This window comes from Diadema antillarum, unplaced genomic scaffold (assembly GCF_040938485.1).
Source record: "Diadema antillarum isolate AM-2024a unplaced genomic scaffold, OU_Dant_1.0 scf00000226, whole genome shotgun sequence".
Classification (NCBI taxonomy): domain Eukaryota; kingdom Metazoa; phylum Echinodermata; class Echinoidea; order Diadematoida; family Diadematidae; genus Diadema; species Diadema antillarum.
Window position 1 is genome coordinate 3,290,165 of NW_027271115.1, and position 21,587 is coordinate 3,311,751.

The 21,587-nt window shown below is 41.6% G+C and overlaps 1 protein-coding gene across 1 annotated transcript; it reads left to right on the forward strand.

Moving 5' to 3' along the window:
* Positions 1-18,190: 18,190 nt before the first annotated feature.
* On the forward strand, positions 18,191-19,922 carry LOC139724720 (uncharacterized). The gene is made up of 3 exons (XM_071635841.1): positions 18,191-18,298; positions 19,089-19,136; positions 19,705-19,922. The coding sequence occupies exons 1-3, from the start codon at positions 18,232-18,234 to the stop codon at positions 19,908-19,910; spliced, it is 321 nt and encodes a 106-aa protein (XP_071491942.1). The 5' UTR covers positions 18,191-18,231; the 3' UTR covers positions 19,911-19,922.
* The last annotated feature ends 1,665 nt before the right edge of the window (positions 19,923-21,587 follow it).

The following is a 21,587-nucleotide window of genomic DNA, read 5'->3' on the forward strand; positions in this document are numbered from 1 at the left end:
CTAGCGCTAGCCTGCACTGCCACTGCCTGCTCCAACCTGTGCCTGCTCGCTGTCACCACGGCGAAGGTACCTCCTGTCAATTCAATTGGGAAAATGCTGCAACAGATTCAGTCTTCTGTCTTCTGTTACCCCACAGGTTGGACGGAAATTTACTATCCTTGCAGACGTTGTTTGGAGCTTTTACTACAGACAAAGATGTAAGCGTACGGTTTCTTTAATTGAAAGTGAAGTACAGCAGGGAATCGGATAGGTAAAACGCTCAAGAGACGATCAACGCAGGATCGATCAGGATGATGCGATGCTGGATGAAATATTTGCAAAAGCGCCCTCTCGTGTTTCCTCTGTCAGCAAGTGCATTGCGATGCTCAGTTTTTTTTCATGTCATGCATTGGAAGAGGACCAGTCCAGGGGCCCGTTGCATGAAAGTTATGGTAACTTTGCCATCCAATGGTAACTTCCATGGAATTCTTTATTTTGATTGGCTGTTGAGTATTGCTGCCATGGTAGTTACCATTGGATGGCAAAGTAACCATAATAGTAACTTTTATGCAACGGGCCCCTGGCTGACGACGAGGAGGAGGAGGAGGATGCGATGAGGAGGAGCTGGAGCAGGAAACACAGGAGGGGGGGGGGCAGTAGAACATGGAGGTAGACGAGAAGCAAAATAAAATTAAAGAGAAAATGGGAAAAAGAGAGGAGCAGAAGGAAGGAAGAATGGAGAAGAGGGAGAGGGATAGGAAGGAACTATATTTAGGACTAGAAATGTGAAGAAGCATCAAGCTTGAATGTGAGGTATGAGCATGTCGTCAGGTTTGTACAGGTCCTTTCAATACTCCGAAGGCTCATCAGTTTACCTTGCGCGGATCCGATTCCACACACACCAGTCCTTCAGGAATGTGTATACTAGTACCACCAAAACGATGATATCCATCGCAATCACAATTCCAAACAGTAGGTATATAATTACATTCGATTATGGCCTCATCTTAAATTTTCGTGATTAAGTATAAAACAATTTAAAAAAATCCCATCACTGGTAGAAGTACAATACTTAGTAACCTCCCGTGAAATATCTGATAATTTCAGTTCTGACTATAATGTTGCATGAAAATGAAAATTGCAGTGAATACTTGGGGAAGAGATTATTTGCCAAGACAGTTTAAAACCCCCAACAAACTTTTTATCAATGTTGTATTTTGAACCAAGAACTGTTTCTCTACCCTCTCTATACTTGTACACTATATACTCCGGCAAATCCCAACCCTGGAACTGCCCCCCCCCCCCCCATAAAAAAAACCCAACAACACACATACACACACATACAAACAAAACAACAACAACAACAATGACAGAATAACATTGGAGACATCTTTCTCTAGGTTAGCAATATGTCACACGAGTTAACGGTAATAAATACTAGTTTATGAAATACTTGTACTATAACTTTAGGCTGTTAGTGTTTACATTCAAAAAATGGCATGAAGCAGATGCATAATTAATTTGCCGGTTTGACAGAGCAGTACTTAAAAAAGTAATCCTTAAGAGAACTTAGTAGAGATATTGCACATAATGGAATTATGATATGAACAACATTCTACACACACATACACACTCACACACAGACACAGTGTTACACACACACACACACACACACATGCAACTCACTTCACCATAAAGGGGTACTATAATAATATGAGAGAGCTATTGTAGACAACTTATTCTCCTCATAACCAAATGCAAACATTTTGTAAAGATAATACGGGTGTTTTGAATGTGAAAACAGCAATAATTTTGCACAATCTGAACGGGAAAAAAAGTCTGAGAAAAGATTCAACATCCATCAATGAATTCCAATTTCCAAAGTTTCGGCCCTCCCTTATACATTCTTCCCGTCTACGAGTGGGGGGATACCATTGACCTTGACCCCCCCCCCCCCCCCCCCCCCCCCTCCGGCTGTCCTGCAGGCCCCACATCATGGCCCGGGATGGGTAACATTGGTAAACCATGACTTGTGGAAGCTGTGTGTTTGAAGCTCCTTGGCTATACTAAGCAGTAGGACCTACGTGCAAGAGACAGGACTCTGCCAGAACGTTATATACAGAAATATTGAAAAGTTTCATTGTTTTGTGCAGTCAATCAAATAATCGCATAAGACTCATATGCATTAGGACTGCATGGTCTCGGTTCATCCTGACCTGCAGTGTTAGAACGACCTAGTAGGACCTAAGGCAGCAGGGGCGTCACCAGCTTTTTTTCAAGAAGGGTGCGTTTTGACAGTAAATGTAAACTGTGAGATTTTCTTTTTATTGATTTATTGGCTCCTGTGTCATCATTTACATTTCCACATACCCTATTACATTGTACATAATTATTATACATGTGATTGTATAAACATACACGAATCTTTCGCTATAAGGATTGTACGGGGGTACATTATGTGACGGTGTGAGATCCTCGGCGATGATCCATTCCGCTCCTTCAGTGCGGAGGGTGTGGGAGGGGGATACCCCCTCCCACCGTAGGAACTTTTTGTAAAAACAAGAGTGTAAAAGTCGCGTTTACAGAGCATAGTGAAAATAAAATACTATGAAGGACTATTACGGAGGATTATTATGTGACGGTGAGAGATCCTCGGCGAGGGAGCGAAGCAACCGAGCGGGAGAGGGTGTAGGAGGGGTATACCCCTCCCACGGAGGGACTTTTTGTAAAAAGAAAAAAAGAGAATTGCATAACAATTAAATGCGAGCGAGCGGAGCGAGCGAGCTTGAAAATTTTGATATCTTACAAGCCCAAACTGCGGTTTGTAGCTATATTTTTTCGCTTTGGAAATGAAGGGGGCGCACCGGGCGCAACTACTGACAGCAACATGAGGATAATGGCATAACGAATGTGAGCAAGCGGAGCGAGCGAGATTGAAAATTTTGACATTAATGTATAGTCCCAAAACTGCCGATTTTAGCTCTATCTTTTCGCTTTGGAGATTAAAGGAGGGGGGTGGCGCACCGGGCGCAACTGCTCGCAATTACTGGCAGCAACGTCAGAAGAATGGCACAACGATTAAATGCGAGCGAGCTCGAAAATTTTGGCATTTCACAGTTTAAAAAATGCCGTTTTTAGCTACATTTTTTCGCTTTGAAATTTAAAGGGGGGGGGGCGCACCGGGCACAACTGTTGGCAATACTGTCAGTAACATCAGGAGAATGGCAAAGCGATTAAATGCGAGCGAGCTTGAAAATGTTAACATTTTGAATTAAAAAATTACCGTTTGTAACTATATTTTTTCGCTTTGGAAATTAAGCATGGCGCACCGGGCGCAACTGCTGGCAATTACTGGCAGCAACACCAGGAGAATGGCATAAAATTAAATGCGAGCGAGCAGAACGAGTGAGCTTGAAAATTTTGACACAGTCAAAAAACTGCCATTTGTATAGCTATATTTTTTCGTTTTCGAAATTAAGGGGGGGGGGGGGGATGGCGCACCGGGCACAACTGCTGGCAGTTACTGGCAGCAACATCAGGAGAATGGCATAACGATTATATCGTCTGTATCACTTCAGTCAATCAATTTTCCTTACAACGTTTTTGTTACCCCAAGGTTCCGCAATATATGTTTTTTTTTTTCAATCTACTTTGTTTTGATTATGCAACCTTATTCTATGTTACCAAAGAAAGTGAAATGTTTATGTTCTTTTCGAAAAATGAAATAAAGTTTGCATTGAATTGAATTGATTAAAATGCGAGCGAGCTTGAAAATGTTGACATTTTACAGTCTAAAAACTGCCGTTTGTAGCTATGTTTTTTTTTTTTCGCTTTGGAAATTAAGGGGGGGGGGGGGGCGGTGCGCCACTGGTAGTCAAGGATGTCGGTTTATGTTTATGATTGGGGGAGGTATGACCAGCGAGGGGGCGTTGAAGTGACCAAGCGGGGGAAGGATGTCCAAAATCTGCACTTTACAGCATCCCCTAGTGTTTGTGTTTCTGTGTGTGTGTGTTTTATACATGGAAAAGTTGGGAAATAACCCAGGTCAAGTTTTATTATTGGCAATGCAAGGCATTTTTATATATAGACTATAGTATGTAAAGCAACACTCGGTGATCTAGCTTTGATATAACAAAGTGTAAGGTACAGAGGTGTTCATTCTACATCACATTGCCCAACATTGCAGCGACTCTTTGCCGTTCGGATGTTCTGAGTACACTGCTCCATCCTGCTTATCATTCAGAATGCCAACCAGGAATCACGCTGAATCACAATCTTTTTTTCGGCTCCGGGCTTTTTGAACAATGTTTCACACTATTGATGCCTCTTTAATTATGGTTAAAAGAAATCTTAGAGAAAAAAAAAATTCTTGCTCACCCTTTCATGTCAATTTCAAAAGCAGTTTACCAACCCATTTTGGTTTTTTTTTTTAAACCAGAGGATTGGGGGAGGGGGTACGTGCCCCCCCCCCCCCCCCCAGTTAGGCAACTGATTGGAGACCTATAACGGGGGAGGGTGTGGCCAGGTTATCTTCCTCCCATGCGACGGAGCTTTTGTATTTTCTGAATTGATGATCCGTTGCACAATGAATGAAATATAGTACGGGCGATAGATAGTAAACACGTGATGTATGTATAGCATCAGTGCTGCCAGAGCCGGGCTGCACGAGCTCTCTTATTAATTTCATGATAGTTCCTATTAGTGGTGTTTAGTGACTTTATATTGTACGTGCTCATTGAATCAACTGTCTTCTTCTACTAGTATTAGGCCTATATACGACCTATGGGTCATATACAGGATCATCGCCATCATTAGTTGTTGTTGTTCATTTTTCATCTGTGAAGATGGCTGGATAGCCCATATTCAGCTACACTAAGCTGGTCTTCCATGGTGTCCATAAGTTGGATGTGGGGTGCTATGGGACCACTTCACCGGGTTAGCTCTTTGCGATGAATGAATGAAGCGGGATTTTTTACGTGCATGAGCTGTGACTCTCTCATACACGGGACCTCCATTTTATGTCCTATCCGAGTGACAGAGTGTTTTGCCTCTTGCTAGAGGGGACGGTATGTTTACACACAACATTGCTCAGTCCAGACTCGGGTTCGAACCCGGGCCGCGTGATCGTGAGGCAGACGCGCTACCGACTGAGCCAACTCACCGCCCAGTAGACCCTATATATTGGGGACTTCATCAGGAGAAGAAGCCAGTCTCCCCCCCCCCCCCCCCCCACCCTCAGGTGGTCATCCGCCTGTACTGCATGTGCGTTCCCGATTTTGGGGAAAAGGGGTGCGTATGATAGGCCCGCCCTCTTCTCCCCCCCCCCCCACTCAGGTGGTCATCGGTAACGGATGCGCATTTGTCCCGATTTTTCGGGAAAGGGGTAAATTTCAGCCCCCCCCCCCCCCCCGAAGAAGAAACAGGGATAATGCGGCTTCTTGGTGTTCACCCCATCTTCCGAATGCATACTTATATGTTTTGCTGCAAAGCATGTCGGGCTGGCCGCCTTTTTTGCTGGACATTTTGCCATACTAGTAGGCCGTACTACGTCACGCTGCTTGTAGTCCATGGGCCAAGGCCCGAAAAATGGGTTGTTGGTACCATCTGAGGTGGCACAACCTTCTTGGTGTCATTTTGTTTGTCGGGCATAGATATGCTTATCAAGCTATGATAGCATTTCCAAATGAGTAGCTTAGTCATAATAAATGAATTTTTAACCAATTTGGTCTCGTATTTATATCCCTATACTTCTGAATCGAAACTAAACCGCTATACAAAGAAGAGCACTGCCTTCTGTATGTCCACAGGTGTTCTGTTGTAAACGCGGTGCGCTTAGTTTTTTTCAAGGCAGCGAAGGGAATATCCAAAGGGTTATGATGTCCACAGCTGTCACGCGGTGCGCTTAGTTCTTTATCTAGACCAATGTACCGTTATCATATCTAAAGTTCCTCATAAAAGGGATTATCTATACTGTTTTTATACTACCCTATCAACAAATACATCAGTTTTAAACAAAAATCACTCTGTTCATTTACAATATCATTCATTATGATGTATCGTAGTGTACCGGTACATTGTTTTTGCATTATCTTATATTGTTGGAGGGAAATAAAGCGACATTGGCGTGGTATCAGCATTTTCACCGTAGCGTTTTCACAGGAAAATGATAAATGATTGAAAAATACGGTAAAATTCACTAGGAATTGCTTTTGTTGTTGTTGTTGTTTTTAGATAAAAGGATATACACTGTATCATACGCTTTGGATATTCCCTTCGCCGTCTAGAATAAAGACTAAGCGCTGTGGACATCATAACCTTTGGATATTCCCTTCGCTGCCTTGAATAAAGACTAAGCGCACCGCGTTTACAACAGAACACCTGTGAACATACCATAGAGCTGCATATGGAACATACAGAAGACTGTGCTCTTCTTTGTATGGCGGTTAGTTTCGATTCAGAAGTATAGGGATATAACAACGAGACCAAATTGGTTAAAAATTCATTTACTATGACTAAGCTACTCATTTGGAAATGCTATCATAGCTTGATAAGCATATCTATGTCCGACAAACAAAATGACACCAAAAAGGTTTTGCCACCTCAGATGGTACCAATATCTGGCCTGGCCCATGGACTATTGTACGTACTATGCTAGTAGGCTTCCCTTTCAAAAGCCTAGGATGATAAAGGGGTCAAAATTCTTATACATTCCGTTCTCTGATCTAAGAATCTGGAACAAGCATCCATGTTCAACACGTATGGTTTTTGGTACCGCCCGAGTAGTATATAGGCCCATAGGGGAAAGGGGAGGAAGATGACGGTGATCATGTATTTCATAATACTCTCTCAAATAATGTAGATTAAAGGACAAGTCCACCTTCATATACATAAGTATTAAGAGAATGCAGCAATATTAGTAGGCAATATCAGTGAAAGTTTGAGGAAAATTGGACAATCTGTTCAAAAGTTACAAATATTTGAAGTACCTGCGCAGTCACTGCTGGAAGAGAAGACTACTACAGTGTATGATGTCACATGCGTACAACTATATAAGGGAAATAAAAAGAGAATTTCACAAAACTTTACTTTTTGAATAAAGTGCACAGTTCTTCGACTTGCTACTGACGTATGTTAAGGGCAATATTATTCCCCCTGCCTTCTGAAAGAGAGAAGTCGAGTGTTCTTTTGTTATGGGAGAAAAATGGAAATATGTTGAATTTTCTTTATTCTTTCTTTATATCGTTGTACTCATGTGACATCACAAGCTATAGTAGTCTTTTCATCCAGCCGTGACTGAGCAGAAACTTGAAAGATTAATAACTTTTTAACGGATTGTCTGATTTTGCTCAAACTCTCACTGATGTGTTCTACTGATATTGCTGCATTCACTCAACCCACATGTCTATGAAGGTGAACTTGTCCTTTAAACCAACAATATAGGCCTACTTTCTTTTTTCTTTAAATGTTGTCAATAAATCCAGGATAAACCAAAGACGCTTAAAGGGAAGTGTACATGCAGTACTGGTTGAGGTGGGGATTCATGTTTTGAACATTCCTAAGTTAAAATCCTATCTGTTTAGCAGTGCATTTTGAAGACCAGTGTCTTTTGAAGACAGACTTTCATGTCTATTTTTTCTGCTTCTTCATCCTTCTTCTATTACTGTGATGTACTTGCATTTTCAATCTGTTTGCTTTGATGTACAATTGTAAAGCGCCTTGAGCATTTAATCAAAGTGGAGAACGGCGCTATAGAAATTGTATGTATTATTTATTATTATTATTATTAAGTGAGATAATGAGAAACCTCTTGTGAAATATGAAAGAGCATGTAATTTTAAGAAGGATTCAACGTTTATTTGATGAAAATTGGTTTTCAAATGGCTGAGATATATAAAAACTGAAAAGTGATAACAATAAAAGGCGACAGGCCTCGCTTTTTATTAGGATCTCTTAATATTTCACCTTGTTTTGGGATCTCAGCCATTTTAAAACCGATTTTCATCAAATAAACTTTTGATACCCCTTAGAATTGCATGCTCTTTGACATCTCATTAACTAGAGAGTGATTTCTGAATATCTCGCAAAACGTTATAAGCTAGATCCTCACCTCAACCGGGGCCCCGTTTCATAAAGCTGTTCGTAAAGTTACGTACAACTTACGAGCGCCTCAGTGTTGATCAGTTCTGATGTGCTTTGTATACTTATCAGAATCCTATAATTCAGTACAAGAACTGATCACCAGTCGCTCGTAAGGCGTTCGTAACTTTACGAACAGCTTTATGAAACACCCCCCAGACAATACTGTACCTGATGCGCGCGTTCGCGCCACACGTGAATACGCTAAGTGGGACCGACTGAGGGCAGCATCACCGCACAAATGACAATAAGTTTTGTTGTTCTTTTTTTTCCCAAAAGAAAAACACGGAATTTTATGTGTGCATGTGTGTACGTACGTGTAGTGGTGTATTGACGCGCGTGCGTGTACTCAATGTGCGTATCATACAATGCGACATAGACACTGCACTACGTATACGTATACATGCATCGTATTATGCACGCTTGCGGCGTAGGCATCACCTCCAGGTAGCGGAAAGTTTCCCGTAAATATCTCTCAAAATGGGACGAAAGAAGAAGAAGCCAATGCGGCCATGGTGCTGGTATCCTTTGTAGTACTGTTACACATGCATGTGAGAGTGATTTTCAAATCATGTATGCTTTTATATCAAGTATGAACATCGTTTCGTTTATGCTTGTCTACGCGTACATTTTACACTTTATTGTAGTAGAAGCTCAGTAGTACAGTAGTGTATGGACAAATTGTATTGACGCCGCGACGCGGCGTGGCCGTGGCCTCACAAGCATACAAAGTAAATTCATCCTCTAATGTTTATGCATGTTTAAATCACACTACATCACTGGAATTCTATGAAATCCCACTCGTGTAAAGAAAAAAAAATGCTGAAGATTCAAATAGAACTACATGTAAAATTTGGTAGTCAGGTAGGTAGTGGAGTAAAATGTCCCATTTGTGGTTTTTCCACACTGTAAACAAATCGAGCAAAGTATTTGCAACCATTTCACATATTAAACATAGACAAGATTATTTATAAATGCTATTGTTATCATGAAAAATATAAACAATGACAAACGCAGTAGTCAAGATTGACCAGGGCAAACCCCGGCAGAGTTTTCGCTGATATGCGCCGTACTCTAGTACTGGTAGCACTGGTACAGTGCAGTGGTAGCTCGGCTGGCGGCATGATGTAACCGCGTTACAAATCCATTCCTTAAGCTGGTATCTCACTGAGCGGCGAACGTTTGCGAACGTAGCAAATTTGAGATTCGCCAACTTTTCTGACGAATGTTTGCGAAAAATCAAAGTTCGCTACTGCCATTAGCGACAGTTAGTGACTTTTAGGTTTTAGCGATGTTTAGCGACAATTAGGCGACTATTAGCGACTATTAGCAAATGTTAGCGACAGTTTTGCAAATGTTAGCGACAGTTTTGCAAATATTAGCACTGGCTGTTTGCAAATCCCTTGCGACAATTTGCAAATGTTTTGGGACCTGGAAAAGTACCAGCCGAATATGTACAGACCCATATAAAATACGAACGCACAACCTTCCACTGCATCCAGATCTCTTGTGACCACCGTTCAAGATAGATTTCCAGAATATGGAAGGGAATTTCTGCCAAAAAGAGGCTCAACGTGCTGCTATCCTTGAAGAGCTGCTCTGCCTGGCTGCTGCTACAGCTATCGTGCAGCTTAAAGCTGGTATCTTACTGAGCGGCGAATGTTTGCGAACGTAGCGAATTTGAGATTCGCCAACTTTTCTGACAAATGTTTGTGAAAAAATGAAGGTTCGCTTCTGCCATAAGCGACAGTTAGCAATGTTTAGCGACAATTAGCAACACTTCAGCGAATGTTTGCGAAAGTGTTTGCGAAACACAGGTGGCGACTATTAGCGACTGTTAGCAAATGTTAGCGACAGTTTTGCAAATGTTAGCGACAATTTTGCAAATGTTAGCGACAGTTTTGCAAATATTAGCAACTGTTTGAAAATCCTTTGTGACAATTTGCGAATGTTCTGGGACCTAGAAAAGTACCAGGCAATTATGTATAGTCAGACCCATAAAGGGAACGTACAACCTTCCACTGAATTCAGATCTCTTGTGACAACCGTTCAAGATGGATTTCCAGTATATGGAAATAAATTTCTGCCAAGAAGAGGCTCAACGTGCTGCTATCCTTGAAGAGCTGCTTTGCCAGGCTGCTGCTACAGCTATCGTGGAGCAAAGAGAAAGATAAAGAAAAACAAGAAAGGAAGAAGAAAAGAAAGACTGTTTGGGTCAAAGAGTGGTTGTTGCAGAGGACAGACTTTGGTTAATATGAAAAGCTTTTGCAGCAATTATATCATGGAGATGTCAAGAGCTTCAAGAACTTTCTTACAGTTGAACCTTGCCTGTTTCAGGAGCTTTTATATAGGAACCATATGGTTACTTGTTCGCTAGCAGTGGCGAATCAAATAAAAATGTTAGTGACACCGTATTACGATTGTTTGCGAATTCTTACGAGTGTTTTGCGAATGTTTGCAACTGTTAGCGAAAATACAAATTCGCAAAGGTTCGCAAAGAAATTTTGAACATGTTCAAATTTCTTTGCGACAAGAAAAACTGTTTGCGACAATAAAAACCGTTCGTGAACTTTCTTGCAACTGTTAACGAACCTTTTGCAACCCTTAACGAACCCTGGCGAAACCCCAAATTCGCTACGTTCGCAAACGTTCGCCGCTCAGTGAGATACCCCCTTTAGATGCAATAAGCGCGTGCTCTGCGATCTTCAGCCGAACGCCTTCACATGGCTCGCGAACATTGTGTAAGCCCCAATTCCCATTGAAAAAGCATGTGAAAATAGCTGGCGCACATGCACCGGCTGCAAACAGGGATCACAATTCTGGCGGTGTCGTTGATGTCTCTCTCATGTTTTTCTCATTTTTTCGATGGTAACATCCACTTCCAGAAAAAAATGGTGGCCCACATCGGCTCGTGAAAGTTCTATTATATGTGAGGACATGTATTTTCAAAATCCATGAATATCGGAAAACAACAAAAAATCCAGTTTTGTAGAGCCTTGTTTCTTAACTGTGATATTAAAAGGTACCAAAAATAAAATTTTCATTGTGATATGTTGTCGTTTAGGTGAGAAAATTTCACTTTTGTCGGGGATTGTGCCCATTTTATTGGTTGATTTTTGTAGATTGGTAGTGTGCTAGTATATGTGTGGCATGCATGTATAAAGTGTGTCGCTGTGTTTAGCACATAAGCACATTAGTTCAATGATTGATGCGGAAAATTTGCAGCTAGATTCTAGATCTATCAATAGATCTAGTAATTAGTATTATCGTCAACGCGAATGATGGGGAATACTAGTTGTGCGCTAAGAAGGTAGGGGTCCGCATCTCGCCCCCGTGCGCTCCCATAGACAAAGCACGTAAGATGTGTGCGGGTGACCTTGATGATACTGATAACAACACATATTCCTTATAAATTTGAGATTTTCTAGGAAAACTGGTTAGTTTTCACCCCAATCTGCTTGGTTGTGGTAAACTTGCAAAGTTTCAAGCGTATTAAGTACAGTCCCGGGCGTAAATTTTTGTTCAGTGCGCTTGTAGCGATTCTACGCAGGGTGACGATATTTAATCGGGCCCCTGACTGTACTTCACTGACGGGTACTTCACTATACTGTTGGGATGCGTATGTAGACTGTGCTGTGAGTAGGGCACTGTCGTGGCCTTGTGGCCTTGCCTTGGACTTGGTGAAATCGAGTGAATAAATGATAATCCAAAGCCCGCAAAGCCAACGTTTGGATTCGATTGCCAAGTCATGACGGCTTTCACAGCCCAGAGAAAATCACACAAAGAAAAACCACACAAAGAAATCTCACAAATTGCACAGTTACCGATTCCCTGCTCACTTGCTACCTTCCGATATGAATGCACGTGCACCTAGCCATGCTAGTGTACGCACATCATCTGCTGAAATTAGCCAGCCACTCTGATGGAAAGCTGGCATCTAACTACAGGTTATAAAATGCTCCTGGGATTGCATTTAAATGCAAAGTGTTCTTGAAATATCAAATACGAGTCCCCTAAATCGTACCCAACTTTATGTTTAAAACACAAGTCTGCTGCCGAGAGTACTCGCATTTGATCTCGTCCAAATCCGTTCATAACTTTCTGAGTTATTTTGCACACTGACAAACAGACAAACAAACCAACGCCGATGAAAACATAACCTCCTCCCTTAGCGGAGATAATAAACATCGCTGAATGAATAATTTGGCAGTGACGATACTCAGAATAATAGAATAAGAAATGATAACTTTACCATTGTTTTTTTCTCTGTAGACCCTAATATTGTACATGTGTAAATCAGAATACATGACCATCTTGAATATTTTTCATATGTACATGATTCATAGACATGTACTACAGCTATACTTAACGTTATGGTGGATTATAGAATGATGCATCTATTTGTACAGGGCTTATCTATCATGTGAATGTATGAATGAAATTTTCTGCAGAGTCGAGAGAATATTTCTTAACCAGACTCAACTTAACAGGTATTGCAACAGAGACTTTGACGATGAGAAGATCCTCATACAGCACCAGAAAGCAAAACATTTCAAATGCCATATATGTCACAAGAAACTCTACACAGGACCTGGGCTAGTTATACATTGCATGCAGGTAAGAACCCAGTGCTCTGCAGGCGTAATGCAGGACTTTAGGCACTTGCATATGATATGCAAATATCTACTATCATCCTGATTGAGTGTGTTGTTTTTTTTCCCCCTGTGAGCTGCTTTATCAAATTAGTTGACACACAAAGTATCATGCTTAACAAAAAGAATGTGTATTTCAGCACTTGCTAACAAGGACTTAAAGTACACTCTCTAGACCTGGTAAAATGTATGTTGCAGTTCCTCCAAATGGACTACAGCGCACTCCCATTATAACGAACATGGTTATAACGAAATTCTGGTTACAACAAAATAAATATCCAGGTCGCAAAATTATCGGCTCTATGTTTTTTCATTGTTTATTTGTTCAGTTATAAAGAGATTTCGAAATAACAAAAGAAAACTGCCTTTCCCCCGAGTCCACTTTACATACATGTCACTTTACATGTAGTTATTTTGTATTTGTTGGTTTATTAGGGTTTGTATTGATCTGTAAGCTAAGGTTTTGTTCCTCATAGTTTCATCATAAATGCAACAACTTGCATCTTTCAAAAAAAGAAGGATAATTGATGTTTCATAGTGTCTCTCACTTGTGTCACTTTGAATCAATTGTGCCATGTCTGTTTCTTGGGATGAGTGTGTGCAATGCTGAGGGATCTGTGAAGGTGAAATTTGTCTTACATTTGGGCATACGTGTATCATTGGATTTCAGACTTTAATTAGCCTTGATGAAGAAAAACCTAGTTTGATTCTATTCGTTTCCCTTCCACAAGCTTGAAAATGTGATTTCCTCTTCATGCAACTCTGAATGCTAGACTTGCTCATGATTTGTCTTTAAACTTTCATTTTGGCTGTTCAAAGCTACCTTGTAGCAAGTAAATATCACTCCTGAATAACACTTATGCTGGCTAATCTATTTATATTGTTAACTTTTTTGTGTATTCAAACTATTTTGTCCACGGAAACTGTAGAATAATTAGCAATTCGTATTTTGATTTTCAGTGTGGAAAATACAAGGCATTACAACAACAGATATATTTTCCCATTTTTCCTATTTCTGTTTGTCACACTTGCAACATTGTCCTCTCTTTTTAAATCAACAGGTTCATAAAGAAAATATAGATAAGATTCCCAATGCACTACCTCACAGACAAGATACAGAAGTTGAGATCTACGGGATGGAGGGGATCCCGGAGAAAGACTTGATAGAACATCAAAGACAAGTTGGTAAGTGGAGCTGAAAAGTTGATGAAGAAACTTTCCAGAAAAAGAAGTGTAAAAAAAGAAACAAAATCACTAGAGAGAAAGAAATCAGTGTAATGATTAATGAGAGTGTACACTTTCCAATAATTATAATATATTGCCTTGTCATTGTCCTTGATTGTTACAGACTAGTCACTGGGACTATTTCAGAGTTACTTGAGAGTCATGATTCTTGTCTTCAAATTAGTTTCTTGTCAAATCTTTCATGTGTGTGTACTTTATGTGTTGTCTTCTTCAACTGTTGAAAGAAAAGTAAAGTTTTGAAGTTCTTTCATTGATGTGCTGAAGATATACGTGGTTTCCATGAGAATAACGTCATGAGAGATATTGCATAGATAATATTCTGAACTGTCAAAAGAGTCATGTTTCAATTTCTTAAAGGGACTGTACAGTACTGGTTGAGGTGGGGATTCATGTTTTGAACATTTCTAAGTGAGATAATGAGAAACCTCTTATGAAATATGAAAGAGCATGTAATTTTAAGAAGGATTCAACTTTTATTTGATGAAAATTGGCTATCAAATGGCTGAGATATCCAAAAAAGTGATAATAATAAAAGGCGACAGGCCACGCCTTTTATTAGGATCTCTTTGTTTCACCTTCTTTTTGGATATCTCAGCCATTTCAGAACCGATTTTCATGAAATAAACTTTTCATACCCCTTAGAATTGCATGCGCTTTGATATCTCAGAGAGTGGTTTCTGAAAATCTCGCAAAACGTTAAAAGCTAAATCCTCACCTCAACCAGAACTGTACACACCCTTTAAAGTAAAATGTATGCGTAACATTGTAGAGAAAAAGTTTAGCGTCTGTAAGTATACAAATGATGCACAGGATAGAGTGCGTTAGTGTAGGCGTAGTGCACTCGAGGGTATTTACAATTGTGAAACATGCACGAGGCGAAGCCAAGTGCATGTTGCACTACATTGTAAATACCCGAGAGTGAGCTACGCCTACACTAACGCCACGAAATAATCCTGTGCATCATTTGTTTTATAAAATGGGTCGAAAATTCGAAAACTAACATCATTTTTCAGCGTTTTTCACGTACCTTTGTGGGTCAAGACGTCCGAAGATGTTCGTCCCAAACTTTTACGCACGTCGCACTGGCGGAAGTCCCGCACATACAGTACAGTGTGTATAAGTATAATGGGGGGTTGGGTTTCCGGACACCCGCATGAAAACTTACTTATTTTACATAGAATATGCACCCTTTACCTTAAAGACTTGATATAGACTCCTCATATAGGCCTACTAGACAACATACTCTGAAAACGGCGTGAGAATTAACCTGCTAAATCGTTGGATTTGCTCTTCAAAGTGACTCCATGTACGCGTCCGGTCCCATAAACGCTTGGTCTACTGTACTGTACAAAGTGTACGTATACTAGTACAGTATACGTACGTACGCCACATATGTTATGCACAAGGGGAAGACAGGCCGGCCGGCCGGCAGCCCGAACTAGAAGTTGTTTACAGGATTGACAGCGCGTACGCGTATGCATGCAATTCATCAAAGGAGCCGCCGCGCGCACAGACGATCGGCAATCTACCATAGGATTACAGGCAGTGCAGTTGTACTGAAGTAAAGGAAGGAGGTGTGTCTCATTTCAGCGCTTCCTATTGGCTACATTCTTGAACCCATTTTATAACAAACGTTATTGTGACAAAGTCTTTCTGATAGTAAAGATTGAGGATGTGTGTGATGAGGCGAGATCACTTGAGAGGAACGGTATTCTCTCTTAACAGCACAACAAGCCAACAAACCGGCATCATCAGGAGGTGGAGGTGGCGGTGGAGGGGAAAGGGCTGGCCCCAGCAGCTCCAACACTCAGCCCCAAGAGGCAGCCGCAGCGGTGTCCAGCCACGTGAATGCCCTCATGCCGGGACTGGCTGGGATGCCCGCCATGCCCGGTATGCCGCCCGTCCCAAGGGGCCCAATGGGTCTCCCGGGCTTGCCCGAGATGCCCCCTCCACCGTTGCCACCAGCGGGATTCCCAGCCATGCCTCCCATGCCAGGAATGCCTCCATTTGTGCCGCCTGGAATGCCAATGGGATTCCAAGGGTAAGTCACTCATTTGTGTATCAGAACAAATGTGATTGCCTAGAAATTTCCTGTACTCTATCTTGTCATTAATTTTTGGCATGTATTTATTTTCTAAGTTTGTTTGGAGTGATATCAGCAACAGTTATTGAACAATTGTCATATTCCTTCCTCCAGTTTCTAGGCAAAATTGACCTTCTTGTGAGAAATAGCCACATGATTACATTCACCCTAAGAGCCTGTAGAATTCTGAGAAGAAAGATTAACTTTCTCTATCAATCACATATTTTTTATTGATGTAATTGATGCTATTGGTTTACAAGATCATTGGTGTTGGAGCTGATCTTGTAAAGTTTCCAAGGTACCTTGGTCTCTGCAACGGTCAGTAATTTTAATCACATCTTTAAGGTTTTGTAAGCAAGATGCACATTCTGATGCTCATACATTGCTCTGTTACATGCTGTTGTGAAGTATGTGTCATATTTTCTTTGTTTGAAATGACTTAAAATGGAACACAAGCACTGTGATATATTCTTTTCTCCGAATTAGCCTGCCCATGCCACCCATGCCCCCTCATTCCATGATGCCCATGGTTCCCGGTCAGCCGAGCTCCCAGGCGGCTATGTCCACCGCAGCAGCCCAGGTGCCCAGTGTGCCTGGCCTGATGACAAGGCCGAGAGCCCCGGGGATGGCGATGGGTGTGCCAGCTGGACCAACAATGCCACCAGCAGCCACCGCGGCACCTCCAGCTCCGGCGGCATCAGCTCCTGCGCCACCAGCTGCCAAACCTCTCTTCCCTAGTGCTGCTGCTGTGAGTAGTCACTGCAATCACATGGACTTGCTCTGATGTGAAATAGTTTGCAGTACATGTTGTACAGTATACCATTTCACTTGATAAAATTGATGTGGAGTCCATTGAAAACTTATTGTAAAACTAGCCACAATAAACCAGTTTGATAGGACAGTCCGTATCTTTATTTTGCTGTCATATTCACTGGCAGTTTCTTCCTACCTGAGGCCTTCAGATTTTATTTCATTTTCAATGGCTTGTTTGCTGGCACACTGAATCCATGATATGACCAGGTTTGAATTTTCGCCAATACGTGTGATTGCTGTCATTGTCTTTCACAGACTGCGACCTCGGTGGTGAGCTCTCCCGGCAATACCAGCTCAAAGCCAGACCTAGCAGCTCCACCCACGGCTCCACCCAAACCAACATTCCCTGCGGCGATGGCAGCAGCTGCCCCTCCCAGACCAGCCCCAGCAGCGACCTCCTCCCCAGTCACGCCCACAGCGGAGGCAAAGCCCACCTCTCAGCCCGCCGCCCAGCGACAGTCCCCCTCGCAGTCGGCCACCAGCAGCGGAAGCGGAGGCAGCAGCAAACCGAAGTCCAGCACCATCAACACAAGTTCAAATAGTAATATTATTCATCCCGATGATGAACGCTCCTTGGTAAGTACCAGCCAGCTGTGAGGGGAAAATCCATGTTGGTCAGAATTTCAGCCCTGAGGTTTGTCAGTTTCGAATCTACTTGCACACATGTAATAAGATGCAGTGAAGAATAGTAACTGTGAATATAAAGATATTATCCTGCTCCTGTCTATTGTATGTGGTCGAACACCGCAGGTATTTGTCTTAATCCAATGAAAGCGTGAGATGGGGTTTGGTTCACTCTTAGTTCTAGACTTGAATGCATTCATTGGTGCTTGAGCCCAGCTGTTAAAACATAACAGACTGTCCAGTGCAAAATTGGTGCGATGAATGGTGTGTTTCAATTTATCTTTGATGATTTGCGGGTATGAAGAGTTATAAATCAGTGTTTTAGTCAGCTTCATTACTGGTGGCCAAAACACAAAAGTTTGGAAAGAAAGAGCAATTAAGAACTCATTTTAAGTTCACTGTGAGGTGGTAGCAGTTGAAGAATCATTTCACATTCACTGCCAGGTAGCTTGTTACACAAATACTTTTCATCATGGTGTAATGGATGCACTAATGGGCGTGAACTCTGCAGAGTTGTTCATTTCAGTGTTTGTCTTTTTTATGTAGGAGGAGATCCGTGCCACCAACCCCAAGTACAAGAAGACCAAACCCCCAGCCCCGCCGATATCAACCCCGCAGTCTCTCATTCCACCGGTGTCCTCGGCCCCACCCGCCTCCATGCCAACTCCTCCCCGGCCCCCTGTCCCGCCCCAGCCTAGTATGGCAGGTAACATGATGGGCCAGATGCCCCCATCAATGAGGGGCCCTATGCCAATGCCACCTCAAGGTAAGGACCCCGCCCCCTTTTGTTTCGTACCGCACCACAAGCTTCTGGTGCTTTCCTATCTCTCCCCCTCAGTCAGCAAAGGTAGAGTAGCGAGATTTCTTACATACTGTTTACTCTCATTGCTGTGCAACATGAACAATCTTCAAAAAAGAAAAGAAATTCATGATTGCATCAGCTTATTAAACATTTGAAAGCTTATGGGAAGAATTGGAAATACAGTGTCTTATCATTGTGACTGTTGAGCCGAAGTTGAATTTAAACCAGTGCTTATTCAGTATTTCTGTTTTTCCCCCTCAATTTTAAAGACTAGTGAATAAGTGGATGTTAGGTGCTTTAGTACTTGGATGTTACTGTTAACAGTGCCAAAAGACTAATGTAGGGAACATGTATGAGAGGGATTGTAAATAATAAGTCTCCCTTTCCACTCCTCTTGGTATGTATTCTCACTCTATTTGCATAGATCTTGAAAACATATGTTTGTGTTTTGCTGTCCCTTGCTCTATGTGAGTGAAAACTTTTTGAGAAAGTCACCCTATGGTGTTACTGACACACCTATTTTTATCTCCTGCTGAGACATAGGTTATTTAATGTTGACTTGATCAGTACTCAGCTGGCTTTGTAGCAAGTCCAGTTATTGGTTTTGAGATAATGAGATAACACTGAATTACAGATTGGGCAGGGAATTTGTTACTTTTATAGCAAAGATTTACTGAATATAAACTCTTAGAGCGAATTGGTCAAATGTGAAGCTTACATTGCTATGTTTTTTTTTCTTTCTTTGCCTATTCAGGTGGGATGGGTATGCCCCCTCAGCGAATGATGCCAATGGAACGTCCAGGTATGAATATTGTAATTCCCCTTGTAGTATTTCCTGTATTGTTTCCATGACATTAAGAGGACTAGAATACTGACAATGACAATGACAGTGACAATGACAATGACAATGACAATGGCAATGAATTTTATTTCTTAAAACGGCCCCTCCCGGGGCATGGAAGAAATACAATGAGTATAAAACACAATAAAAAAGATTAAATCTTTGGCAGTCACAACGCATAAATACATGTAATATAATATCGGCAAGATTTGACAACAAATAGAGCACACTGTGTCAACTGACACACTTCACAGTTTTGGCACTACTAAAAATGATTACCAGAGATTGTGCACATTCCATCAATCCATGGAACTTTGTTTAAAATCATTTCTACAACTTCGTTCATAATGAGCTTTATGTTTGGTTTTCCTGTGTTGTTGCCATTGCTAAGATTACAAAGATGTTTTTGTGATTTGACTGTGAATCATAACACTGTTACTTACTCCAGAGGTAGGGATGTGCATTTGGTTCCTCCCTCCACCTTTACTGAAGGTTAATTATACTTCAACCTGTGTTTGTTTTCTTGCAGGCGGGGTCCCTGGTGGTATGCCTCCAATGCCTCAGAACATGCCCCCGATGTCCCGCTTCATGCCCCCCGGCCCTTTCCCAGGCGCTCCCCAGGACATGCGGGGCATGAATGGGGGAATGCCAGGAGCGATGCCTGGGGGACGCCCGCCTAACGTGCCCCCCAACCTACCCCCTCACATGATGCCCGGCGGAGGAAGAATGTACTGAGAGCCAGCAGCCGCGGAGGACGCCCTTGATGTTTGGAGAAGTGTCTGCTAGAAGGTTGGACTTATTCTACATAGCAGTAATCCACTCCCACTTCCCTCCCATGTTAGAGCTTGCTGTGTGATCTCAAATGTGCATGGCCCTGTTGCATAGCAGACTTGTCCTGATGGTCATTGACAGAAGTACAGGTGTACCAGCTACTGTGACAACGAGCAAAATTTCCTTCAAACTTATTTCCTTTTTCTATGACAGCGTCTGTTCAAGCTAACTTGCAATCATGATAAGTCTCATTTTCCACAGGGCTGTTGTGTTAAAAGGAGATTAAACTCTAACCAGACAAGTTCTATTTTTTTTTTCTAAAGGATGCTCAGATAGGGATGGATCAGGACTCTGTTACATAATAAGTAATGTTTATAAACACCAATGCAGCGTTTATTGCCATATTCTGAGGTGTTCAGAGTCACATGACATTTCATTTGTGTGTTTGTGTGTGTATGTGTTTTTGTGCGTTCGGTTTTAAACATTACTTTTGTGTAACTGGGTCCTTTGCTGCATCAAACACAGTTGAATTGGTGTTCTCTATTGTCTCCTGTTTCTTAAATTTGCATAGCTCAGGTGTGAAGTAATATAGGTGTTTGACCCCCCTATTCCACCTTGATATGATATGATATGAAAATTTTACATTTGTACAGTGTGTCATATATGCAACAAAGTTAAGGAATGACCTTCAGAAATCTTTTGTGCAGGTTGACTCGTCAGAGTAAAAATCACATGTAAGTACAAATTTGTGCACTTACCGTGTGCTAGTGCGCAAGTTGCAGTTTTATTCAGCATTGTAAGTTTAACATACATGCTCACACATCACAAATAACAATGTCGTTTTGACTGCCAGTAATTCAATAGAGTTCACATACGTGTAAAGTTGTGTCATTGTCAGAAGCACCATATTATGTATTTAAGGAACACTACTATGCCTAGCATCTGCTAAGAAAGACAAGTTCAATTTTTCCGATTCGTTTGTTACGTGTTTGGTAAGTCAACTGTGCGTCAAACAGCCTGGATAACCTTGTGCCTCATTTTCATCTGGAGTGTACTGTAAGTACCCTTGTTGCAAGTAGGAGTCAGCTTTTGTAGCTGTGGTGTACAATATACCCCTTCCTCCAAAGGCCACCCTTCCTGAGGACTGCTATGAAATGATCCTACATCTGTGCTCTGTCTCTCACATTCTTTACATGCTTTTAAACAAGCCAGCAGAGGACAAAATGTGACATGGAGAATTTGGAAGTTTGACTGTCATTGTGAACACCCAATCTGTGCGCCCGGGGGGAAAAAAAGGAATGTGTTTACTGGAACTTGGATTATGGGTATGTGATCCAATGGCTTAACAAAGCCAATGTGAGAATTTCTTGTCAAGGGGTAAACTTTTGTGCTCCACGGTTTTAATGGAACGGGAGAGTGATACACCACAGCTCAGAGGTAGTTTTCAGGGTTTATACATCTTAAAGGGACTGTACAGTACTGATTGAGGTAGGGATTCATGTTTTGAACATTCCTAAGTGAGATAATGAAAAGCCTCTTATGAAATATGAAAGAGCATGTAATTTTGAGAAGGATTCAACATTCATTTGATGAAAATTGGTTTTCAAATGGCTGAGATATAAAAAAAAAGTGTTAGTAATA

Coding starts and splice junctions, on each gene's coding strand:
- LOC139724720 (XM_071635841.1), top strand. CDS start 18,232: ATGGCAGGTAACATGATGGGCCAGATGCCCCCATCAATGAGGGGCCCT. Junction 18,299..19,088: donor TATGCCAATGCCACCTCAAG/GTAAGGACCCCG, acceptor TTGCCTATTCAG/GTGGGATGGGTATGCCCCCT. Junction 19,137..19,704: donor GATGCCAATGGAACGTCCAG/GTATGAATATTG, acceptor GTTTTCTTGCAG/GCGGGGTCCCTGGTGGTATG.